General features: G+C 41.8%; 1 protein-coding gene across 1 annotated transcript in view; it reads right to left on the bottom strand.

Moving 5' to 3' along the window:
- Positions 1 to 1889: 1889 nt before the first annotated feature.
- LOC145402305 (oxysterol-binding protein-related protein 9) overlaps positions 1890 to 24964 on the bottom strand; it is a 103090-nt gene continuing 80015 nt past the window's right edge. The window contains exons 10-16 of the mRNA XM_080274443.1: positions 23856 to 23968; positions 21853 to 21984; positions 17648 to 17956; positions 12099 to 12195; positions 10035 to 10157; positions 6165 to 6286; positions 1890 to 2146 (exon numbers count right to left, since the gene is read on the bottom strand). Coding sequence (XP_080130569.1) covers positions 1969 to 2146; positions 6165 to 6286; positions 10035 to 10157; positions 12099 to 12195; positions 17648 to 17956; positions 21853 to 21984; positions 23856 to 23968 — 1074 coding nt within the window. The 3' untranslated portion in view covers positions 1890 to 1968. The remainder of the gene's footprint in view (positions 2147 to 6164; positions 6287 to 10034; positions 10158 to 12098; positions 12196 to 17647; positions 17957 to 21852; positions 21985 to 23855; positions 23969 to 24964) is intronic.

Genomic DNA, 24964 nt, shown 5'->3' with positions numbered 1-24964 from the left:
GCAAGCTGACTCTATCTAGTAACCACAGTCACTCTATAAATGACCATAAAAATCTGAGGCTTTCATTCCACTTTGTGAGTTAAGGTTTCAGCATACAGTCCTACGATAAGTAATGTTCACGTGTACTCATAAAAGCCACTTCAGATAAACTGTATATATGACAAAGATACAAATCCCATCTCTGCCATCTCATAAAAACACACACATGGGACTACAATAAATTATAGCCAAATTCACTTTCTGGCTTACAGAAAAAAGTACTTTCTTATATATTCTATGTTTTTAACTGCAATACTGAGAGATATGTACAAGAAAACAGCTGCCATACCTTGTCAGTGCTATACAATATCTTTGGAACATATTACAATGGTGTGGTGTCTAAAATCTCAAAACTACCCGTATGCATATTATTAAACTACATACTGTATATACATTTCACTGTTCAGTGTGGAGATTTGCTATATAATTAATGCAAACAATTTGAAAGCCTTACTGACCATGATTCAAACCATTTTCAGAGTTTCAGGAAAAAATAAATAAATAAAAAAGGTATCATTACTCATGATGCATTCCAAATTCTGAAGAACAGGATGTAGTTTTCTGAAATACAATTAATTTTCCACTACACTAAATGTTAACCCACAGAATCCAGGAATACATTTTTCACTTTCTTCTTGCCATCTAACAATTTAATTCAACTTAAGATACATGTTTCCAGAGGAGGATTTAGATACTGACTTATCATACCCCTTCAATACAAGAGGCCTTTCTTATGTTCAACAAAATTGTCTGGCAGCAGGAAGAATAAGCTAAAAAAGCCATCTCTCAAAGATGCATGCATGCATGCGCACACACATGCGCGCGTGCACACACACACACACACACACACACACACACACACACACACACACACACACACACACACATTCAAAATTCAATTTCACTGAACTCTTTAGTAATGATACTTTTGCTAACCATGCACAATTATTCTACTGAAGAGATAATAAAAGTGCATGAAAGAAGCACCAGTTTTGTGGCTTGATATGGTCCCTCTGTTTCTGGCCATAGTCTCATCAACTTGGAAAGCTTTCTAACACCTCTTCCCATGTGATCTATTTTGAATTTTATTCTTCTGTATCAGGCTGTATGTTACATATTCTCATCAGTTTAGGCAGTTTTATAACATCCCTTCCTAAACAACTGTTCTTGCATTCTGCACTTTAATATTAATCCATAAATTACTTGTATCATTTCAATGATGATAAACTGACTTATACACCCAAGGGATACCTGAATAATCCCAAAGGTGGTGGCGCTGGCCACAATAAAGCCTGTATCAATAGCATGCAAGAAAGTATCGGTATGCTCTGTGCTGAAAAAAAATTGGGCAGGATGAGGTGCTAGCAATACTCGTGTGCCCAAAAGAATAATGCCCCATCTCATATCACTACATCACATCAATTTCCTACCATAGCATTCTGTTTTAGGAGACTCCTACCACAACAGTCTTAATTAGTAACTATTGTAGCAATCACCAGAATCATGCTCCTATCCATTTGTTATAGTTTTCATGAAATTAGTTGCATTCTACTGTACAAAGCTCAACCCATTCTCTTACAAAATCAGTTCATTAATTAATAATTCAGGGAGTTTTTTTTGCAAGACCAACTACAGTAACAGTAATATAGTTACATAATCACAACAATATCAGCTCATTCTGATCAAATCTACATTCGACACTGATTTATCAAATCTAAAAACAGATTCAACAGATATTTTTTGTGTATTGCAATGTGTTTCCCAAAGTCAGAACATCAATCTTTTTAACTCTTATACAGTTCTTCCTGCATAATCCACAATTATGAAATCCTAAAGAACAGCTTAGTTCTCCTAACTTTTCCAGCCACTTCTAACTAATCATACTACTCTGTTTCTTCAATTATTTCTACTTCATAACTGCTCATCAAATCAATTGCGTTGACTGAGCCGCTTCAACAGAGGTTTCTTGTATATCCAGTTTTCACCAACCAGATCAAACAGCTTGGTTTCCCAGGTGAGGTTGTTCTCTTTCCGATGCTTGGCCTCATCACGCTGCTTCTGCTCCAGTGCACATTTGGCCTCTGTTGCCTGGTCTATTTGGTTGAACCTGTCGCAAATGGTTGGCATTACTTAAACTCTAATTGCAATAATTTTCAGCAACTGAGTAAAATTATCTGGTGTTAGAAGAACTATAATTTCCAGGGACATCAGTACAAGAGAAAGGGTTTCTCAAGATAGTTTAAGAGCCTCTGACTGCTAAGAATTCTCTTAGATCTTTCAGAACCTTCGCATTTATTTTTCTGCAGTTAGGTCAGTTCAGAACAGCTCAAGATCACTCAGATCCAACTAGGCACATGTAGGTCATCTAGGGCCATTCAGGTCCTTCACACATACATCCATTCAAGCTCAACTATTTTAGTTCTGGAGCATTTGGCACCAATTACGGCACATCCATTCAGATCCATGTAGGTTCATTCAAGAGTGCTACATCCAGTTAGGCTGTCAGATTTTTCCATGTTCTTACTAGCTCAGGTTCTGTTTTGTTTTATTAAATTCATGGACAGAATTTCAAGCTAATCCTACTGATTCACAACTGCTTAGATTATTTCTAATCCATGTACATAACTAAGCAGATAATACTGGTGCTATTTCAAGTTTTGTCCTTTCAGTTCACTAGAGGTCCATCATTTTAATTTATGTCAATATATAGCCAACTAATTCATGGTGGAGAAATGAAGCCCAATTGATGCAAATCTTTTTGCAAACTCTGGTCTTTAAAGTCCTCTCCAGTCACTTCAAGTTCAACCATCTGATTTAGGAAAACAAAACTAATTCAGGTCATATGCCAAAAAACTAACTCTCTCTCTCTCTCTCTCTCTCTCTCTCGCTCCTTCTACTGTAGTTTATGCTTTCCTTCTCTCTACCCCTCTCTCTCTTGGGATGAAATATACTCGTATACAATACCTAAGAACAGAGGAAGGAATCAGTAAGATGGAAGTAGTGGAAGCAATGAAGAAAGTCAAAATGAGGAAAGCCCCAGGAACTGATGGTGTGTGTGGTGAAATGCTGAAGCATGGGGGAGAGATAGTAGTAGAATGGATATGGAAGATGTGCAGATTGGCCTGGGAGAAAGGCGGAGTCCCGGAGGATTGGAAGTCAGATATAATTATATTCCCCTGTACTAAGGAAAATGGGAAAATAAAGTGTGTGGTAATCATATGGGAATTTGTCTTCTTTGTGTAATAGGAAAAGTATATGGTGAGATACTTATTGACAAAGTCAGGGAAATAACAGAGGAATTAGTTGGAGAAGAACAGGGAGGTTTTAGGAAGGGATTAGCTTGTGCAGATCAGACATTCATTCTTAGGTCTGTAATGGAAATGTTTCTAGAGAAGGGAAAGTTGTATACAGCCTTCATGAATTTGGAGAAAGAATATGACAGGGTGGATAGACAGGGACTATGGAAAGTATTAAGAACATATGGAGTAAATGGGAAGTTGTTGAATGCCGTGAAGAGTATGAACAAGGGTGCTAGGGCTGTAGTGTGTGTGGATTGTCAACTGAGTGAATTTTTTTATCTGAATGTTGGGTTGAAACTGGTATGTGCTGTATCTCCATGGTTGTTCAATCTGCATATCGATGGGGTTATAAAAGTGATACAAGGTAGGGAAGTGGATGTTAGAGTGACCCTAATGAGAGAGGGCAGTGTTTGGAAACTCCCTGTACTGCTGTTTGCAGATGATACTGTATTGTTAAGTGAAGATGAAGGGGAACTGCAAGGCTTGGTGAATGAGTCTGGGAGAGTATGTAAGAAATGGAATCTAAATGTGAATGTAGGGAAGAGTAAAGTTATGGTCTTTGAGAGAAATGAAGTCACTGAATGTACAGTAAGGGTGGATGCGAAGGAAATGGAAAATGTGAATGTGTTTAACCCCTTAAACGCGGCTGTGAACAGTCGACCCCCCCCCGAATGGTGGGGTTGTATCGCGGTCTGAGTACCTGTAGGAAAATATTAGCCAAAAATCAGAGATTAACCCTAGAACATTATACTTGGTATGGCAGATAGTACTTACATTCAGCTTTCTCCAGAGACAGGTGTTGAGCCTTCGTGGACTACCCAAGGACTTGTGGAGACTTGCAAAGTTGGGTAACCAAATCTTCACTTTCACACCTCCAGCAACCTGGTTTCCCCTCTACCACAGCCTCATTCTGTCACAGTAAACTTTATACTACAACGTAAAGGTAGTTTGGAATCCGTATTTGTACAATAAGCACTGAAAATAAGGCTAAAATCAACGGAGCATACGGCCGACATGCACCGTGGCGGCGGTCTTCCCGTCACTCAACAAACATTTCCATTTTCACAGCTAAAAACATGTATACTACATTATTTTCAATCATATTACTTCCCAAAAGATCACCACGGTGCGCTTTTTATTCTGCCTTACGCCCGCCACTTTATTCTCGTTCCTGTCGGCTGCTTGCACTGACTGGGAAGAGCTAGAACTCGCCATAATGTCACTTTGAAAGCCTGCAGTAAACTGACGCTAAACAGGGGCAAACCGTGAGAAAAAAAGCTAGTGTTACAACTGGGGAAACAAGCGTTTCCTATTAGCATAAACTGCTTGTGAGAGGAGAGCGCAGATTTACAGTTCTGAGCGCTCAGAGCGCTGCCATGTATCACAGCCATGCTGGCCGGGCCGTGGTGGTGGTGGGGGGGGGGGACGGGGGAAAAACGCGATATTTGGCAACAACTGAGGTCAGTAGTACAAAGGTAAAGTATGCTAGTTGTAGCTAAAGGGTGGTGGTACTGATAGACAATACCAGCTGGAGCCTGCTTGCCCGCGGTTATTCAAAATTTACTAGAATCGCAAATGCGACAATCCGCCGTTATGTCCTTTTTGCCGAGCGTCGCAAACGAGACGATCCACGTTTAAGGGGTTAAGTACTTGGGTAGTGTGATGAATGAGGATGGAAGTTTAGAGGGTGAAGTGCTTGAAAGGGTACAACAGGGAAGAAAGGTTGCTGGTTCTTTGAAAGCAAAGTGATAAGGAACAGGGAAGTGAGCATGGAAGTAATAAAGCTGCTGCATGACAGTATTGTGATACTAACTCTTTCCTTGGGGGAAGCAGCCTAGGTATATAGATAGATAGATAGAACTCTAACATATGGAAGTGAAGCTTGAATGTCGTTTGAGGGGCAGAAGTCAAGAGTGAGAGAAGTGGAAATGAGTTATCTGGAGAGGAGCATGTGGAGTTATGTGGTGAGACAGACTGACAATTGAGGAAGTGAAGGATTGTTGTGGTGTGGATGTGGATGTGACTGAAAGCACTGGGAGAAACACATACAGGGTGGTCCGGCCATGTGGAGAGGATGGAGAGTGAGAGACTAACGAGGAGAATGTATGCGAGTGAGGTGGAGGGGGGGAGAGGGACAGGGAGACCAAGGATGAGATGGAGGGATGGAGTGGAGAGATATTTGAGAGAGCTGGAAGGAAGGCAGTGAAATGGCATTGGACAGGGCAACATGGAGGTGATTTGTTTGTGGCCATACCTTATGGGATTGAGGCATCTGGCAACAGAGAGAGAGATAAAAAAACGAAAATGTTACCCCCAGCTAGAACTAATTATTAGATCATATAGCCCTGCTAAGTGACAGGAGGGCCCCACCCCTCCCGGCATGGCAGCTACCAGGCATGGCTCGAACTCACGACCCCCCCAGTCCTGAGTCCAATGCTCTACAACTGAGCCATCCTGCCCCCAGATAGATAGAGACTGAGATGGAGCACAACTGTTGTTCCTTTATATTAAACACATTCAACAGGGGAGTATAATTCACTCTTTTTAGGTAAAATAATTTTTGCACTACATAACAAGATAAACATCAGCACTCTTTCATTTAACCCTTTCAATCCAGGGAAATCAACTGTACAACTTCACTTTTGCTGCTATCAGACAATTTTCATTGTACAGTGGTAAATGGGGTTTGTGATGGCTATGTTTAACAACTTCAATTCAGAAAACCTCTCCTGAACTGCATACATAACTTGGAGATAGGAAGAATATGATAAATTCAGACTGAAAGGGTTAAGAATGGGTTACTATATATCAATCAATATGACTTACTTGAGCCCAGCAGTGACTTCTCTCCACATGAAGCGGGATTCGTTGGGTGCCTGCTGAGCCACAGGCTTCACTTCCTTCTTCACTGTACTCATACTTTGTGTGTCCACAAAAGTCTCACTCTCCTGGACAGAAAAAAGAAGAAGCTAACAATATTTACAATTAATAGATGGAGGTGGTGGAGTTGCATGTTTAAGAAGAATGGCTGATCAAAAGATCATGGTTTTGATCCATCATGACAGGGAACAGTTGTTACAAATTCTATCATCATACCTCATTCAAATTATGAGACACACAACACAGGAGACCCAGTCAGCAATTCAATATAACTCATTCTAACATATAATTTTAATTATACAGTACTGCCAATTCATAATGCAGGCCAACTTGCTTGTTAGCACTAAAGTGACTTTTGCTTAATGGTACACAGGTGATACTGATGGGTTAAGAAGATGAGACCTAAAAGGGAGCAAAAATCTTTGCGGCATGATACATGAAGGGTATATGGAAGCAAACACAGATGTCAGAATGCCTGGTGAATGATGAACAAGGCAGTTTCCAAAGTCGTAGTGACGTGTGGATAAAAATGTTTGCAGTGAGGCAGACACAAGAGAAAGCATGTGATGATTAGTGTACTTATGTATCTGGAAAAGTATTTACAGTATAGAGACAACAGTGGGGACCTTGGAAGGGGCTGTGGGTGTATCACACAGTGAGAAATTGAATGCTGTACTTTTTTTTAATGACAGTGATGCATAGGTGAGGGCAGATCAGTGTCCAAGTGGTATAATATCAATTAGTGAGCAAGACAAGGGTGTGTACAGTCAAAGACTAAAGTTGTGTCGCGGTTTTGTCCGAAGATTAAGTGCAACCCTTGAAACATTATGAAATCTCTACCACAGTTACATGTTCGTGGTTGGCTAGCCTGACCTCCTCAAGCTTCATATCTGCTGCTGATGGGATGACGGCATGAATGAACCCATGAAATTCCGAAGTCTTTAATATCGACTCGCAAGAACTACTAAGTCCGAACTTCGTATGAGACACGAAATGCCGATGGTTAGGTGATGATCACCTGACATTTCATCTTACATCTTACCACAACACATCTAGCAGACCTACTATATCATGGTATGGAGAGGTCAAGCAACATGCATCCAACTAATAGGAATATGAGAGGTGGTATGATCTTCCTTTATTTACGGGAAACTGATCATGAACAGAAAGCTCAAACATTTGGTATAAGCATAACCATAGAAAGGTGGATTAGGATTTCAGGAGGAAGGCACAACAGACAACTGTCATCGTTCAGGTCATCCTCATCTTACCACACCATTATAGGACCAGGAAATAATCACAACGATGGAAGCAGCACCTGCAAGCAGGGCTTATGCCGTATGAAATGAAGTGAGCCTAGAATGAAGCACACAAACAGTTGTGCATAGACTTCGGTCATCTGGTTTGAACTCGTCTGTGAGATTCAGTTTGCCAGCCACTCTACCGTAAAAGAAAAAAAATCAGTTATCACAATAGAATGTCTCTCTTCTCATGTGTTGAATTCTGTAGTGAATTTTGTTTTACAACACTGTTAAATAATGTCCCAGGTTATAATTATCAGCTTGATTAGCTAATTTACAGTTAATAAAGATGAAAAACTGACTTCCAAACATCTATTTAGCTAACTGATTTGTAACGTTGATGGTCATGTGGGTGCAGCAGCTCATGGATATGAAGGGATGCAAGGAGGATGTGCAGAGGATACAAGGAATGTGGAAGGGGAAAGGATACTACAATAGTTTAGGGACATAATTCTGTGCAACATGCTTTTTGGGCAATGAAAGAGATGGTTGGTTCTATGTACCCCAAAAGTTTGGAAGTAATAGCAGCCAGACCAACCACTTCCTGGCCAAGAGGGGAAGAGAAGGAGGGGGAGGCCGAGGATGAGATGGAGGGATGGAGTCAAGAGATATATGACAGACGGAGGCGTGAGCTTGGGTGAGGGCAGTGAAATGGGGGGGCAGGACATGGCGACATGGAGGCGATTTGTTTGTCGCCACCTCTTACAGGATTGCGGTGTGAGGCAATAGACAGACAGATAGTTTTCCATTAATGATGGCATGCATCAGAGGTCAGTCTTGAGCCCTTTACTAATTATCATGGAGCTTGAAGCTCTTTTGCATGACTTCAGAAATGGACTCCCAAGGGAGATGTTGTATGCTGATGACTTGGTGCTGACTGAAGAGAAAGAGAGGGAGGCAGAGGAAAGATTTAGAAAGTGGAGAGATGGACTGGGATACGAGTGTTTGAGAGTAAATGCGGATAAAACAAAAGTGATGACATCTAAGGCTGGTGGGGTACTGTCAAAGCAGTACGAGAGTTTGAGAGTAAATGCGGATAAAACAAGTGATGACATCTAGGGCTGGGGGGGGGGGTACTCTCAAAGTAAAGGGAGTGTGGCCATATGCAGTTTGCAACAAGGTTGTGGGAAGTAATGCCACATGGTTGTGGCAAGTAACTCTATCTTGTGTAGTGTTTGTGATTTGTGGGTGCACAGGAGATAAAGTAGCATTAGGGGTAGGCTGTAAAATAGTGCTGATTCTGTATGTGCGGTGTGTCAGGAAGAGCATACAGAGATTTGAGAGGAGTGAAAGGGCTGACCTAGCTGTAGTCTCTATTGAGTGTGTGGAAGAGTTTTGCTATTTGAGGGACATGCTTTATGCTGAAGGTAGGGTTGGAACTAGCTCTGTGGTTAGTGTAAGGAGTGGCTGGAGGAAGTTCAGGGAGTTGTAGTGTTTCCTGACATTGACAGGGCTCTCCCTCCATGCTAGGGGTCCTTGTATGCAGCATGTGTTGGGAGTGTTATGCTGTATGTTAGTAAGACCTTGGCAATTATGGAAGAGGGTTTTCATAGGCTCAAAAGCAAAGAAATGATAATGATCAGATGGATATACAGTGCATCCTTGAATGAAAAGCTTGGGGAGGGAGGGGGGGTTAGGCTTGCAAGTGAAGAGTTTAGAAGAAGGGTGGGACTTGAATGTATTGGCGTTATGATGAGGAAGGGTAGCTTGAGTTGGTATGGGCATACTGAGGGAATGGAAGAATAAAACTTGGTGTGGAAGGTGGGAGATGTGAAAGTCAAGGGTAGAGTTGCAAGAGGCAGACCAAAATGGACCTGGGACCAGGTCACAGAGTGGGACTTTTTGGATTGGGACTGAATATGGAGACTGCCAGAGATAGAGCAGTGTGGAGAGCCATCATTAAATGAACAAGACCAATGAATGCAAGCATGTTGAAGCTTTTGTAAATGAAATGAAATTTTTCTTTTCTTATTTCTGGACCATATTCATCTCTCACTTACAGGAAATTGGGTCAGGATGATGATGATGATGATGGTGATGATGATGATGATGATGATGATGATGGTGATGATGATGATGATGACAACGACGATGATGATGATGATGATGATGACAACCAACCAACCTAAAGTCTTACAAATGATACCATAAACACACTGGTCTAATCCTCCCTAAGTTTAATAAACTGATAACAAAAGTCAATTCATCAACAGCTAGAATTCATCCACTTTAACTTGGATAAGATTATCATCCTTCTGGAGTTTATTTCCCACTGCCCAGTGGCAGAATCTGACAATACTGTTCAGTCATCCTGCATCTTTTCAAAGCACTTCTCTGTGATTAGCACAACACAGCATTCTATACAAGTGTTAACCTCTTGTTACAGCTCAATATTTAAGATGGAGAGATGGTATTTTTTGCCAAATTAAAGTGAATGGCGTACAATACCTCCAACTTTTTAAACCTTTTGTTCCCTCTTTGTCTTTATGAACCCCATCAATCATCCAGAACTCACCCCAGTTGCCCATTTGGCTGTCATAACTCCATTCCACTCTCCCTCCACTGTCAGGATAGGTTTCTTGTCTCCTGGACTAAGCACTTCTGCTGAGATGCGGTGCTTTTTCCCACCATAGAATGGCTGTAAAACAGAATAATCAGTTGAACTTCTTTACTGACCTGCCATAATTTCTGATAAACTTTGTGATTACTGGTATTAAACTTTTTAGTAAATCAGGAAGTCTTCTATGACAGCAACTACTGTAATGTAAAGCAGGATAATTGCACCAAGTCTGGGGTAATTATGCCAACTACATGAAAGTGTCCATTATATAAGTGGTTGCCAAATAAGCAGTACTTACTGAAATATAACCATCTGGAAATTATTCAATATTCAATGTTCTACACAATCCCTAAATTTCATCATGTTACATGATTACTATGTACTCATTTGAAAAGAAAATGTTTATCATCATTTTTTATCAAAAATACCTGCTGGTAAGGCTAATGTTTGGTGCTAAATTAATACTGTCAGTAACTATGGATGGTATAAGGTATGTTATGGCAATTTTATGAATGTATAGCTTTGATCATACAATGTGTAGTCACTTATATGCACTAACAAGGCAACTGCATCAAGGTTGTATGGGGTAATTGCAACAACAATATTAATGCATGTAATGACAATAATAACTGCTGTGAACCTATTTCACACATTTAAAACAGCTAGATAATATGCTCTGTTCATTTACAGGAAAATTCAAGAAGTAACCATAAGATGGTGCTGACTTACAGGCCCTGGCTGCAGGATTAAAAAGGGTGATTATGCTCTAGTGCACTATCCAGGCAAAGACTTTCATAATATATAGTGTTACACAATTTGCTTGAGCCAGAAAATATTGTATGGGCAGTTTGCCTTTCTCGTATAATAGAATCATGGGTTTCTGACTTTCAAGGAGACTGGGGTTCTAGACACTGCTGTCATATGTACAGAGCAGCCTGTTTTGAAATGAACAGAAATCTGTGTTTGTGAAAGGAAGACTCATATTTATGGTATCAAGGGTCTCACTGTATGCTAAATTTTGTACTCTCTAATACTGTCAATATTTTTATTAGAATTAACACTGATTCTGTGCATGCTAAATGATTTTCAAATATTTCACAACATTCAGTTCTCAACACTGTATGATCTTCTAATATCCCTGCTCTGTTCTCAGCAGTGTTTAATGTTCTTTTGATGGTTTATATGCCACTGGCAAACAACATTTATGCATGGAAACTCTTTACCATAATTTTATAAAGACTGGCACAACTGATCCAAAGCATGGGGCAATTGCAGTTAGATTATTTTGTGTGCAATTCTGTTTTCAGAGCATAATCTCCTCATACATATACCTATAACTAGTGGCAATAAATTGAAGCATATTCCACTCATATTAACCCTTGCCGAGCTGCAAATTTCACATTAGGCACAATAAAGATCTGCATGGGTCAAGCTGCAGGCCTTAAACGAGATGCAATTTACATTGGTTAGAAAACAATTACTCTGGGGAGGCAAACTACCTTACAAAGAATCAGCTCAGGAGTGGTTAACATATAATGGAAAGTGCAGCAAAAAACCTGGTGCAATTACCCAGCTATATGATATTAACAGAGTTTTTCCATTTACCAACACTGATTTACCTTTATCATGAAATAAAAAATATAACACCAAAGTCTTCACTGCTTTATACCAAGGATGACTTTACAGGATAAGTTACACTATGTTCACCTGGTAAGTCATCTAAACTCAATCTTGAGTAATTTTGCAGGTATAGTATTGTATGCCAGATGTGAACCAGAGACAGCAGCAGTTTGAAGATCTTGCTACACATTCTGAACATCATACATCAAAATAACTGTACTTAGTGAATTCAGCTAATACATGGCAATTCCATTCATTCATGCTCCTGCCACAAACATATTAATACACTAAAGCTGCCTGGTGTACCAGTTGCCAAACCTGTGCTACACAATCATGCTGTCTCAGATTCAAGTGTGGCCAATTAAACACAGTGTCTTCAGTTCATGACAACCTCCTCACCTTGGTTAAGAACTCCACACTGGCATTGTAGCCAGTCTTGTTGCAGGTGATCTGACAGGTTCCACCCAGCTCCACCCATGGCACTGTGAGTATGGACCTGCCAAAAGCCAGGCAGAAGTACAGGACACAAGGAACAACACAGCTATTCATCACCATCATCACCATTATCAACTGAACTCTATTACACATGTATATACACATATGAGATACAGAGCTCTAGCTGCTACTTTAACCCTATCTGGTTTCTAGGCCGGGCAGATTATGTCTGTGCCAGAGTCAGCCACTCATGCTGACCCACATCTTCGTGGATCGATATTTTAATTTGATCGCTCTGTGTAAATACACTTTTCATGATAGAATGTTGGTTTTGGTGTCATTTTAAAGCTGAATAGTTGTACTTTATCGTAGTATGTTCAAAAAAGGAGAACAAAGAAAATAAAATTTCAAAATGATGAGTTGAAGTAAGGTGAAAAGCAAAAATTTTATACCTTGCCGTAGAAAAATATTTGGCAAAAAATAATGAGCAAAGATATGTAAATTTGGTATAAACCATTCAAAAATACAATAAATTATCTTTACAATGATATATAGATTATGGTAATTTTTGCATTTCATTGTGCAGTAAAGCGAAAGGAAAGAGATGCACAATTTTATTTTAGTCACGGCCGCATATTCACTTCGCGATGTTTTTCTGTGATCGGTCAGTGTAAATACACTTTTTATTATATGATGCTGGTTGTGGTGTTATTTTGAAGCTGAATAGTTGTACTTTATCGTAGTATGTTCATAAAAGGAAAACAAAGAAAATAAAAAGTCAAAGTGACGAGTTTAAGTTAGGCAAAAACCAAAAATTTTATACCTTGCTGTAGAAAAATAGTCACCAAGAATAAAGTTATAAGAAACAAAGCCATGAGTCACACCAGCTGTGCAGTACTGCCACACATAGAGCAACCATTCCGTGACATCATGCTTGAGCCTCTTTGTTATGATGCGTAAATGCAATTTATGGTGAATATTTTACAAAAGTATCTTAAAATGATGATTAAAAGTGTCACCCGAATCTCTGAGGTTGGATTTGATATGATCATCGAAATAGTCATTTGAATCTCAAAGGGTTAATTAGGACATAAAAATGAGGAAAGAGGTACCAGTTCTGATTTTTCCTACATGTACTGAAAGAGGGACAGGGCTGCAGTGGGGTCAGATTAGCTCTAAGTTAAATACAGTGCCCTCACACAGTGAACGAGTTTATGGGAGGCAGACGAGCTCATTCACTGCAAATTCGTTCACTGTGAACAACGTATCTTATGGGAAAAAATAGCATATGGGCAGCACCACTTCCTCAAAGTCCACTTTTTGAGCCATAGAGAGGTACTAAAGGGCACATTTCAAACACACACAGTACTGATATATAAAATATAAAACACATGGTTATTTGCTTTACGTGGAGCAGATGGGAGTCCTAATTGGCTTGAATACAGGTGGTTCTGTGGCAGGGAGATACACTTAGGGTGACCCCACCACATCACCTTCCACTCCCTTGTTCCTGTCTCCAGTCCCGCCCTCGTCACTTTAATGAACCACTTCCCCACGTGCCTTTACCTCATTCACCTCACCCATAAAACCTTCAAAGTCCAAAGATGACACCACTGACATCACATCATTGTCTTCACCGGGAAGTGTAGCAGACAATGTGGAGGCAACTGGCTCCTGTTGTTCTTGAGTTCGGTAGTAGCATGTGATAAGTGTTTTTCTTATGTTGACCTCCATACTATGCCTTTGGGTGTAATAATGAAAAGTGGTTTCTACTCCACTGAGCACTTCCTGTGTCCTAAGGTAGCTGGTTTCATTTGTCTTGACCTCTTCTCTCAGAACATCCACTGCCCCAAGAATTTTATTGATCTTCGACATAGGTAAATCTTCGTCCTCCTTTGGATTCCGCTCAACTGGTTGCTCAGACCTGGCCTCTTGTGCAGCGTCTACTAGGGGAGGGGAGAGTCGTTCAATATGGGAGATGGCAGTTATGGCCTACTCTTTTCCTCAATTTCGTTCACTCAGGGTTTAACTCGTTCACTATGGTTTTGTGGACCTGATTACCCCCTGATCGTTCACTAGGCAAATTGTTTACTCTGAATGTGTTCACTGCGTGAGGGCACTGTACAATATTATAGTGTTTTGAAGGCAAATGATTTTACCCCCTACCATGCTCATCGCCTCATGTGAGGCAATATGCTGGCTACCCCTGACCGCACTGATCGTCTCATATGAGACGATGGGTCTCGATGCCATAATTTCAAGCACGAGGAAACGTCTGTGGCTGCCATGAGAACGTTGATTCTTCCTCTACACCATCAGTGCTGTTGCCAAACCCTGCCACACCACAGTTGCCAAATACCGTATACTTAGTAATTCAGATGTGCAGGCCACCGTTGGCCAAGCTGATTGACTCACGTGAGGCAATGAGTCTCTGCACTATTATTTCAAGCATGAGGATGCATCAGTAGTTCCCATAGGAATGTTGAGTCTCCCACTACACTATCATAGTCGTTGCCAAACCCTGCCACACTGCAGTTGTCAAATATCACATATTTAGTAATTCAGTTCTCGCAGTATATGCAAGAAGGGTGGAAAGGTTACAAGAGGATGGAAAAAGGGTAGAATATGAGGGAAGTGGAGGAGCGATTGGGTAAATATAGATTGGAGCAGATGGGGGACGTGGAAGGTATGTGCAAGATATTCACAGACAAAATATGTGCAGCATGTGAGGTGGTGTGTGGGGTGAAGAGAAGACGAAAGGGGGTGCAGGGAACAGCATGGTGGAATGAAGAGGTGAGAGAGACTGTGGCACAAAAGAAGAAAGCATATAATGGGTGGATGAGAAAAAGGGGCGTGGAAGAAGTTGAGAGACGGAAGAGAGAGTTGTATGTAGAAAGGAAGAGAGGTGAAAAGAGAGTGGATGAGGAATTTGGTTCCCACAACGTCCATCTCAGGAGTTACTTCAACTAACAAGGGATGAGGCTATGGCACACCTAATATCTGACTTGGTTCATATCTCTGACTGGGGTAAAAGTAATGTTTTAATGCATTAAAGACTCAGTTCTCACACCTACCAAACCAGCAAAATCTTCCACAGGAGTACCCACTAATGTTTAATAATATCCAGCTCAATCCTGCATCATCCTTAAACATATTTGGGGATTCATTCTCTAGGGATTTATCTTGGAAAGATCATATTACATCTCTTGCAAAATCTGCTTCCGAGAGATTTGGCATGCTAAGCCAACTCCATACCTTCTTTACCCCTGCACAGTTGTTGACTTTATACACAGGTTTTATTCGCCAGTGTAAAGTACAACTCTCGTGTGGGGAGGCTCCCTACATACAGCTCTTCTCAATAAGGTAGAGTCAAAGGCTTTTCATCTCATCAACTCTCCTCCTCTTACTGGCTTCCTTCAACCTCTGTCTCTTTGCCGCACTGTTGCATCATCATCCCATTTCTATCGCTACTTCAATGATCAAGGCTCCTCTGAACTGTCTGCTTGCATGCCTCCACCTCTACGACGGGAGTGTAGCACCCGTCTAGCAACAAACTCTCATCCCTTTTCCATCCAACTCTCTAATGTAAGAGTTAACCATTACTTCTAGTCCTTCATTTATCCAACAGGTCAACTCTGGAAGTCTCCCTCTGTCTGTATTTCCTACTTCCTAAGATCGCCAGTCTTTCAAACGCAGTGTGTCCAGGCATCTTGAAATGAATGGATCTTGGATTTGGCTCTCTTTTGTATTGTTTTTTTCTTGGAAGAACAGTTTGTGGGTTCCTGGTCTTTGGTTCCTACTTCCTTGCATAAAAGAAAAACACACACACACAGACACTGCCACATCACCGAATCTGAGTTTTATTAAAAATGTACAGTTAACTTTGACCATACAACTACTGTGTGATTTTTATGTCCTGGCTGTGTTCCAGAATATTATAAACATTTTTACACAACTGGTACTGTGCACAGTACTGGGGGAAACTGGCAGATCAACTTTATATAAGTTAATGAAAACCAACTGTCAATTTTCCCTAATCTTACTGTTGACAAAATCACAAAAATAAAATAAAATAAAGGATGGCATACCTAGAATTTACTATATAACCATCTAAAGGCATACTGGATAGGCTGTTTGCATACACTATCAACCTTTTAAATATGGTGACATACAGCAGACCCTCAATCTACACAGGACTGATTTGTACTAAAACACATTTTGTGCTGAAAAATTAAACCTGGCCTGGTCCAGTAAATGTGTGTGTATGTTGTGTAAAATCAAAGAAGTCAGACCCTGTCTGTGATGTCATCTGAAAGTCTCTTGCTGTGCTGTAAGTCAACATAGCCACTGAACATGGGCACCCCACATGCATCCTCCTCTCTCATTCTCTCACTCCCCATTGTCTCCGTCAGCTGACCTTGATTTCAGCTTCCCTGCTTACGTTAAAGTCCAACACGATCCTAGTGCTATGTAACACTCATAAGGACATCCTTTACATTACTGACGCTCCTCTTGAAATGACAACTGATGGCCTCATCAAAGAGGGTGAGGAGGAGGAACGCCTGGCACCTAAGGCCATACAGCTGGGACCAGCAGCAACTGAGCCACAGCAAATGGAGGGGTCCACTCGTCAGCAGCTGAGTCAGGTGTGAAATATCACCGATCAGCTCATGGATGCCCTAATGATATTGGTGCCCAACAAAGATAAGCTATCATCCCTCCAGAGTGAAACTGACCACATCTAGAAGCTTGTAAAGAAAATAAGTCATCCCAAATCCTCATCACTGTCTACCTTGACCCAGCCCGAGCCTGGATATTTCACTCTCCCCATCCAAGAACCTCCTATGTGCCCCACTCTCCACAACCAGCAGTGACAACAACTGAAGGAACAACTATGAGGAGTTCCAGGTCTAGCCTCTGCCTTAGATGGATTAGAGACACTGTTCATTCCCCTCCTCTAGCCCCTCAGCAGTACTGTAGATACCCCCTTCCCCAACATCCAAACATTCCTTCACCTCCTGTCATGGTAAGTGATCACCACTTACATAAAGCACCTCTTTTGACATGCTAATCACCCAATGATGTTCCTAGATGTTATATGTGTCCTACAGTTAATGTGAGGTAGGATCAGGAGGGTGTGCAAACATTCCAAGAGGGTCAAAATGGGGACTTTGGGAAAGTTTTGGGATTTCACCATACCAATCTGCCACATAACATTCATTTCAATGGCAAGATTATTGTTTTTCGATTTGCACGGTAAAATTCCCAGATACATTAGCTGCACAAATTGAGGATCTACTGCATACTATTTCTTCTTGTATTTCCCATTCCCATACGATTTTATTAATCTTGGGATAGAGTTTTTGAGCTGGGGGAGTTAGAGACAGCCTCCATAAACACCTTCACAGCAATACATCTCACTAATGGTAAATAAAATCTTTTAGTGATAGCAATAATGGAAAAATGCATTCTCTGAGTGAAAAGACAATAGCACATGGTTGTAAAACACAAACCTGCCATAGCCACTAGGGAAATTTAGTATATACTCCTCATCATGGTCCATCAGTGAGACACAGCCCTGCCCAATGTTGTTGACACAGATGGACAGCCCCAGGAATTTTGACTTGGTCCAGATGTGTCCACAGAAGGAGATGCGTCGGTCCCGGTGCTCAGCGTAGAAGGCTGAGATGGGGGGATGGTGTGAGACCTGCTCTGCCACAAAGCACAGCTTTTCACTAGTGGCCCATGGGATAGGTCCATCAGTGACTGTCTCTTTTATGGTGTTGTCAGAAGCACTCTCACCTGGGATGTCCCAGTAACATCTGCAGAATATACAGTCAAAGTAGTCAGCTTTACTTCAGTGATCTACTATCCATTAATCCCTTCAATATGGTGACATAATGTTCAGCTTACGGTACTGTTCTGCACTTTTGCTACCACCAGACAACTTTAATAAACTTAAAGAATGACCTCTAGTATTGCACAAGTTAATCAGGACAATATCTAAACCCTCTGAAAAATGTCCCCTGAACCAGAATACAATCTAATTGCCTGGTGATATCCAGAAAAAATCACCAACAGGGTGAAGGGTAAACTGTTGTTATTGTTGATCAACCCGTCTGACTGAACAGACCCATCAATTGCAAGCAAGCAACTGCCCCTGCATGTCCATCCCAAGCAGTAAACCAAAGTTCCCTTGCAGATTACAGCATCTCACCACAGTGAGTCAGGAAACAATGTGGAGGTTTGGTTCCTGGATGAAAGCTGCATTTGCATCTCTTCACCCAGTTAACAGAGACACAGTATCAGGATCCACTTCACCCCGTAATTTGGTTATAATTTATGGTTGCCACCTGAGGTTGTACTGTATATGGTTTCCTGAGTTACAGGAAACCATTAGGTTTGTCACTCAGTGTGAAGCCATCTGATATCGAAAGAAGAGCAGTAAACAGTAACGGGAAGGAAAGGGAGATGTCAGGATGAGAGGAGGACAGTCACAGACAGAATGAGAAATGGGGAAGAAACAGGCAGTACTACATCAACTCAGCAGATGATGGCACCCACCACCAGAGGTTAAATAGTCATATCAATCAATTTATTTCTCAACTTATTAACCCGCCCCATGCCAGTGACGTACATGTACGTCAGCCCCTATATGCGTGGACAGTGCCAGCGACGTACATGTATGTCTGCATGTATGTCGGCCCCTATATGCGTGGACAGTGCCAGCGACGTACATGTATGTCGGCAATTTAACATACAGTATCTGCCAAAATTCGAAAATTCAAATTAGGCGCCAAAAAATTGGCTGGGATATTCCCACACCTCTCTAAGCCTTCCTATATCATCTATATACCCAACAAGAGTGTCCTTGGCTCAAACAGCACTGTTACCCATGAAGAAAACGAAGATCTCGTGCCTCAACTCAATGGATGTCGGTGGCGGATGATAAAGTCTATAGGTGTTACTCCGAAGTTTTCAGCTGCCTGCTCAGGGAGAATCGACCTCAAAATAGACCTAAATGGCTTCTGTGAGTACTTTCATGGTTGTTCTCCATGTTATCTCATCATTTGTAGCCTATCTAGAAAAAGAAAAAAAAAAATGGTCGAAAATTGGCTTGTACCACAGTCCATGAGGGCCCAAAGTTTGCTGGCATGTGGCGGATTAACATCCTCTGCAAACCACCTCCTATAGAAAGATTAAATCATGTATATCCAGATCCATGCTGGAAATTCAAATTATAAAAAGAATTTCCTCATAATATGAACAGAGAGCTACCTACTGAGTACTAAGAATTGTTGTTGTCAATTAACCCCAGTCTGTCTGCCCAGGCACACCCATCAACTACAAGCAAGCAACTACCCCTGCAGGATGTTCCTTTGTGGTTGACAGCACCTCTCTGTGGTGAGGCACAGGGGAAAATGTGAAAGCTTGGTTCCTGGGAAGATGCTACATTTGTGTGTCTTCACTCAGTTAAGCAGCATATTATTGCTAGTTCTTCCACTTTTGTACTTTCTCTTTCTTAGTACACTAACACTACATTGCCCCACCCTTAGCTGAGATATGCATCACGCTATTAATAATGAAACATGATAACTAATCACTTCATGTCATTTCCATTCACCATTATTTTGTGATGACAATGGGTGTCTTCTCATACAGTGGTACCATCCTTACCTCTAATAAATATGATTCTACTGAGGGCAACACTCCTAGCTGCAAACTCCTCAGAAAACAAAACTTGCCTGTTAATGCTATCAACCAACTAAACTAGGTGGTATTACAATTTCAGCCTTTTCCTCCACTCCACTACCCTTCACTGCTCAGTGACTACGGATTGCACTCTCGTACACTTTAGAGCCTTTCTAACATTTGTATCTTGTCAGTTTTTTTCTGCATACGGCTGATTATTATTATTTTGTATTTCATTCCTTCCTCCTCTGTCTTTCTTTCTTTCATTTTTTCCTCTTCCTTCTGTCTATTAGTGACTCTATACCGAGTGACAAGCCAAATAGTTTCCCGTACACCAGGAAACCATTTACTATGCTGGGTGGTAACCATGTAACCAAATTATGGCACCTGGTGGTTTAGTGGCTAATTAAGGTGCTCCAATCGGATTGAGCCTGGGCATGTTTATATCCAAGGGATGGTTGGAGTTTATTGCTTACATAATGCCACTCAGGGATGAGAGGCTGGTCACTCCCATCTTAAATGTCAGGACCGACTTGCCTAGCCCCGGGCTCCTATGCCCCTCATGGGGCAACACAGGATAAGATGACGAATGAATGAATGATGACCATTCGTTTAATTTTTGAAGGCTCCAACGTGCTTGCATGCGTCGGCCATGGTCACCTAATGGCAGCTCTCCATGCTGCACGATCTATGGCAGCCTCCCTGTTCAGTCCTTTAACTCTGAGGTCACACTTAATGCCCTCGTCCCACGTCTTTCTCGGTCTATCCCTTGCAACCCTACCCCCAATATTAACACTTCTCACCTTCCTCACTCAATTATCATCCCTCAACCTCTTCACATGCCCAAATCATCTCAATCTACCTCTCCTCATCACAACACCAATACACTCCAGTCCCATCCTACCTCTCAACTCTTCCATTGTAAACCCAGCCCCCCCAAGCCTTGTACACAGGGACACACGCACTGCACATCCACCTAATCATTGCCACTTCTGTATGTTTGAGTTTGCGAATATCCTCTTCCTTTACTGTCCAGGTCTCACTACCATACAGCATCACACTCCTAACACATGCTGCATACGAAGACCCCTTAGCACGGAGGGAGAGTCCTCTCAATGTCAGGACAGGCAACAGCTCCCTGAACTTCTTCCAACCACTTCTCACCCTAGCCACAGAGCTAGCTCCAGCCCCACCTCCAACACATGTCTCCCAAATAACAAAACTATTCCACACACTCAAGAGACTTACCAGTGAATTCAATCCTTTCACGCCTGACAATCTCTACCTGCTCTCCCCGACACGCCGCACACATAAAATCGACATTAACTTGCAGTCTACCTCTATTACTTATTGAAACAAAAAGTAAATAAAAATTATACAACTGCAACATCCACCCAGGTAACAGAACTTCTCCAACAATGGGTCAAATTCATGGCACCCAACATCTATATTGTGCTGCCTGAATGCCTGCACGAGCATAAGTTCTCCTACCCTGTGAGTAGGAGAGGAGAACATCCAAAAGAATGTTTAAGTGTAACATGCAAATTAAATGGCTAAGGAAGAGGTGCTATAAATTAGAAGAGATGAATATACCTGAAAGCCTATGTGTATGACCCAACCAGGAGAGCTACTCCATCAGCTGACGTAAACAGTGGATAACAGGTGAACAAGGCTGAACAGTGCAAGTTTGGAAAACTGTCTTTCAAAACAGAAGATGAAGTGCTGTCAGGGACAAAAATTCACCTAATATGCTACCTCTTCTGGTTCTCACTTTCTTCAGGTAGCTAATATTTCTAAGCTGAAACAGGCTCGATATGCTCCTTTACCTACAAATGCTTTATGATGTAATGCATCAGGGAGAAAAAAGTTACAGACATGCTCTAACTGTGAAGCAGAGGCAGTGACATAGGTGAAATGTTACCTCTGAATGTACTGTACAGTACATACATTTCTCAGGCTATCTAAATTTTAAAAAGTAACTTGTCCCACCACAATGGTCAACTATTTTCCAACCTGTGGCACACACCTGAAAACCTCTCCTAAGATGGGGTTGTAAGGTTTGCGTGCCACCTCACTCTTGCGACCGGCATGGAAGGCTGAAAGATACCACTTCAGTACCTGAACCATTCTGTCTTGTGGTGTTGCCAGGTCTGCAATCCTGTGACATGGACAGAAAAATGATTAGGTAACTACAGAACTGTAAATATGTAAACAAACAAATACTATCTATCTATCAATCTATTGCCAGACGCCTCAATCCCGTTTGGGGTGGTCACAAACAAATCACCTCCACGTCGCCCTGTCCCCTGCCATTTCACTGCCCTGCTCCCAACTCACACCTCCCTCTCTCATATACCTCTCCACCCCATCCCTCCATCTCATCCTCGGCCTCCCCCTCCCTCTTCCCCCCTCCACCTCACTCACATACACTCTCTTCGTCAGTCTTTCACCCTCCATCCTCTCCACATGGCCAAACCACCTCAGTGTATTCCTCCTAATGCTTCCTATCACATCCACATCCACACCACAATGCTCCTTTATATTCTCATTTGTCAGCCTGTCTCTCCATGTGACTCCATAGGCTCCTCTTAAATAACTCATTTCCACTGCTCTCACTCTTGACATGTGTCCTTCCAGCAATGTCCAAGCTTCACTTCCATACGTTAGAGTTGGTATCACAATACTGTCATGGAGTAACTCTTTCACTTCCATGCTCACTTCCCTGCTTCTTATCACTGCTTTCAAGGAACCAGCAACCTTTCTTCCCTGATGTACCCTTTCAAGCACTTCACCCTCCAAACCTCCATCCTTACTCATCACACTACCCAAGTACTTAAACGTACTCACATTTTCCAATTCCTCACCATCCAACCTTGCTGTACATTCACTGACTTCACCTCTCTCAAAGACCATCACTTTACTCTTCCCTACATTCACCTTTAGATTCCGTTTCTTACACATTCTCCCAAACTCATCCACCAAGCCTTGCAGCTCCCCTACGTCTTCACTCAACAACACAGTATCATCTGCAAACAACAGTACAGGGAGTTTCCAAACACTACCCTCTCTCACCAGGGCCACTCCAACATCCACTACCCTATCTTGTACCTCTTTTATTACCCCATCCATGTACAGATTGAACAACCATGGAGACATGACACATCCCTGTTTCAACCCAACCTTCAGAGAGAAAAATTCACTCAGTTCACCATTCACACGCGCTGCAGCCTTAGCACCATCATACATACTCTTCACAGCATTCAAAAACTTCCCATCTACTCCATATATTCTTAATACATTCCACAATCCTTGTCTATCCACCCTGTCATATGCTTTCTCCAAATCCATGAAAGCAGCATACAACTTCTTTCTCTTCTCGAGAAACTTTTCCACTAAAGATCTAAGAATGAATATCTGATCTACACAACCTCTTCCCTTCCTAAAGCCTCCCTGTTCTTGTCCAACTAATTCCTCTGTTCTTTCTCTAACTCTGTCAATAAGTATCCTACCATACACTTTTCCTATTATACTAAGAAGACAGATGCCCCTATGATTGCCACACATTTCTTTTTCCCCTTTTCCTTTATACAAGGGAATAATTATACCTGACTTCCAATCCTCCGGGACTCTACCTTCCTCTCAGGCCAATCTGCACATCTTCCACATCCATTCTACTACTATCTCTCCCTCATACTTCAGCATTTCACCACACACTCCATCAATTCCTGGGGCTTTCCTCAATTTTTCTTCATTGCTTCCACAACTTCTATCCTACTGATTTCTTCCTGTCTTCTCACCTCCCTCCTCCTCCCAGCCATTCCCCAGCCACTTATACCCGCATTACTTCCATCCTCTATGTTCAACAATTCCTTAAAGTGTTCTCTCCAGCCGCTCATTTTTTCTCCCTTCTCTAGTAATCTACCATTTTTATCTTTCACTCCCCTGCTAACTTCACTTCCACCCTGTCTTACTCTTTTCACCTCTTTCCAGAACATTTTCTTACAGTCCCTCCATTTTACAAAAACATACTTGCAGAAAAGATCGGGGTGAGCAAAGAAGTCAGCATACATCTCCAGCAATGAGCGTCTCTCCAGGATGAAGGTTGGAAGCACAACTTTGGTCAAATCCATTCCAATCTTGACCTGCGAAATGCGTGGGCACGAATAATGGGCAAAATGGAAGATACAAAGTGAGTGAGAGATAAGGAAAACACATGTATGAAGGGGATGGGAAGGAGACAGTAAGATGATAAATGAGATGGTATGTCAAAATGAAAAAGAGGAAGCAATATGAAAAAGATACACAGAAACAAAGGTGGGACTGAGTATCAATGAAAGAAAGTGGCAGAGATGGGAGAAAAATACAGAAAATAAAGGAGGAATGAGATAAAGTACATGAGAAAAGAGAGGAGGACTGGTAGGTGAAAGGACAGGATGGAGAGAGAGAGAGAGAGAGAGAGAGAGAGAGAGAGAGAGAGACGTATTGTGTGTGTGTGTTTGTTTGTCCTTCGATCACGTAAAAACCAAGGGCCAGAGACCCCCAGACCCATATATATTCTGAATCAGGGTGATCCAAGGATGGTTTTAGAGGGGTCAAAATTCAGATCTCAGTCCTAGGTCACCAGTGGAGTGTTTGCCTTTTTGGCCCAGGCAACGCCGGGTACCACTGCAGCCAAATTTCTGGCATGCAGACTCACATGACCTCCAGTTTGGACATACGCTATGTGAGGTTGACCTCCAAGGTCATTTGAGGTCACTGGTTGGAGGTCATTAGAGGTCACCGATAATACACACTCAAACGACCGGACCCAGCAGCCCAATAATTGGAATGGAGACTCACATGACCTCCAGTTCGGACATAGCCCATGTGCAGCTGACCTCTGAGGTCATTTGAGGTCACCAGTCAGATGTCATTTGAGGTCACCGATAATACACGCTTGAATGACTGGACCCAGCAGCCCAATTTTTGCCAAGAAAACTCACATGACCTCCAGCTCAGACACAGGCTGTGTGAGGCTGACCTCCGAGGTCATTTGAGGTCACCGGTCAGATGTCATTTGAAGTCACCGGTAACAGTAAACATGTGCACACAAATACTGTGCGTCAGTCTGTGAAAGCTGAAACAGAAACTTTCTGGAC

Source organism: Coenobita brevimanus, chromosome 57, assembly GCF_032717465.1.
Source record: "Coenobita brevimanus isolate Jiangsu-jjx chromosome 57, ASM3271746v2, whole genome shotgun sequence".
NCBI lineage: Eukaryota > Metazoa > Arthropoda > Malacostraca > Decapoda > Coenobitidae > Coenobita > Coenobita brevimanus.
This window is presented reverse-complemented; position numbering and strand designations above follow the sequence as displayed.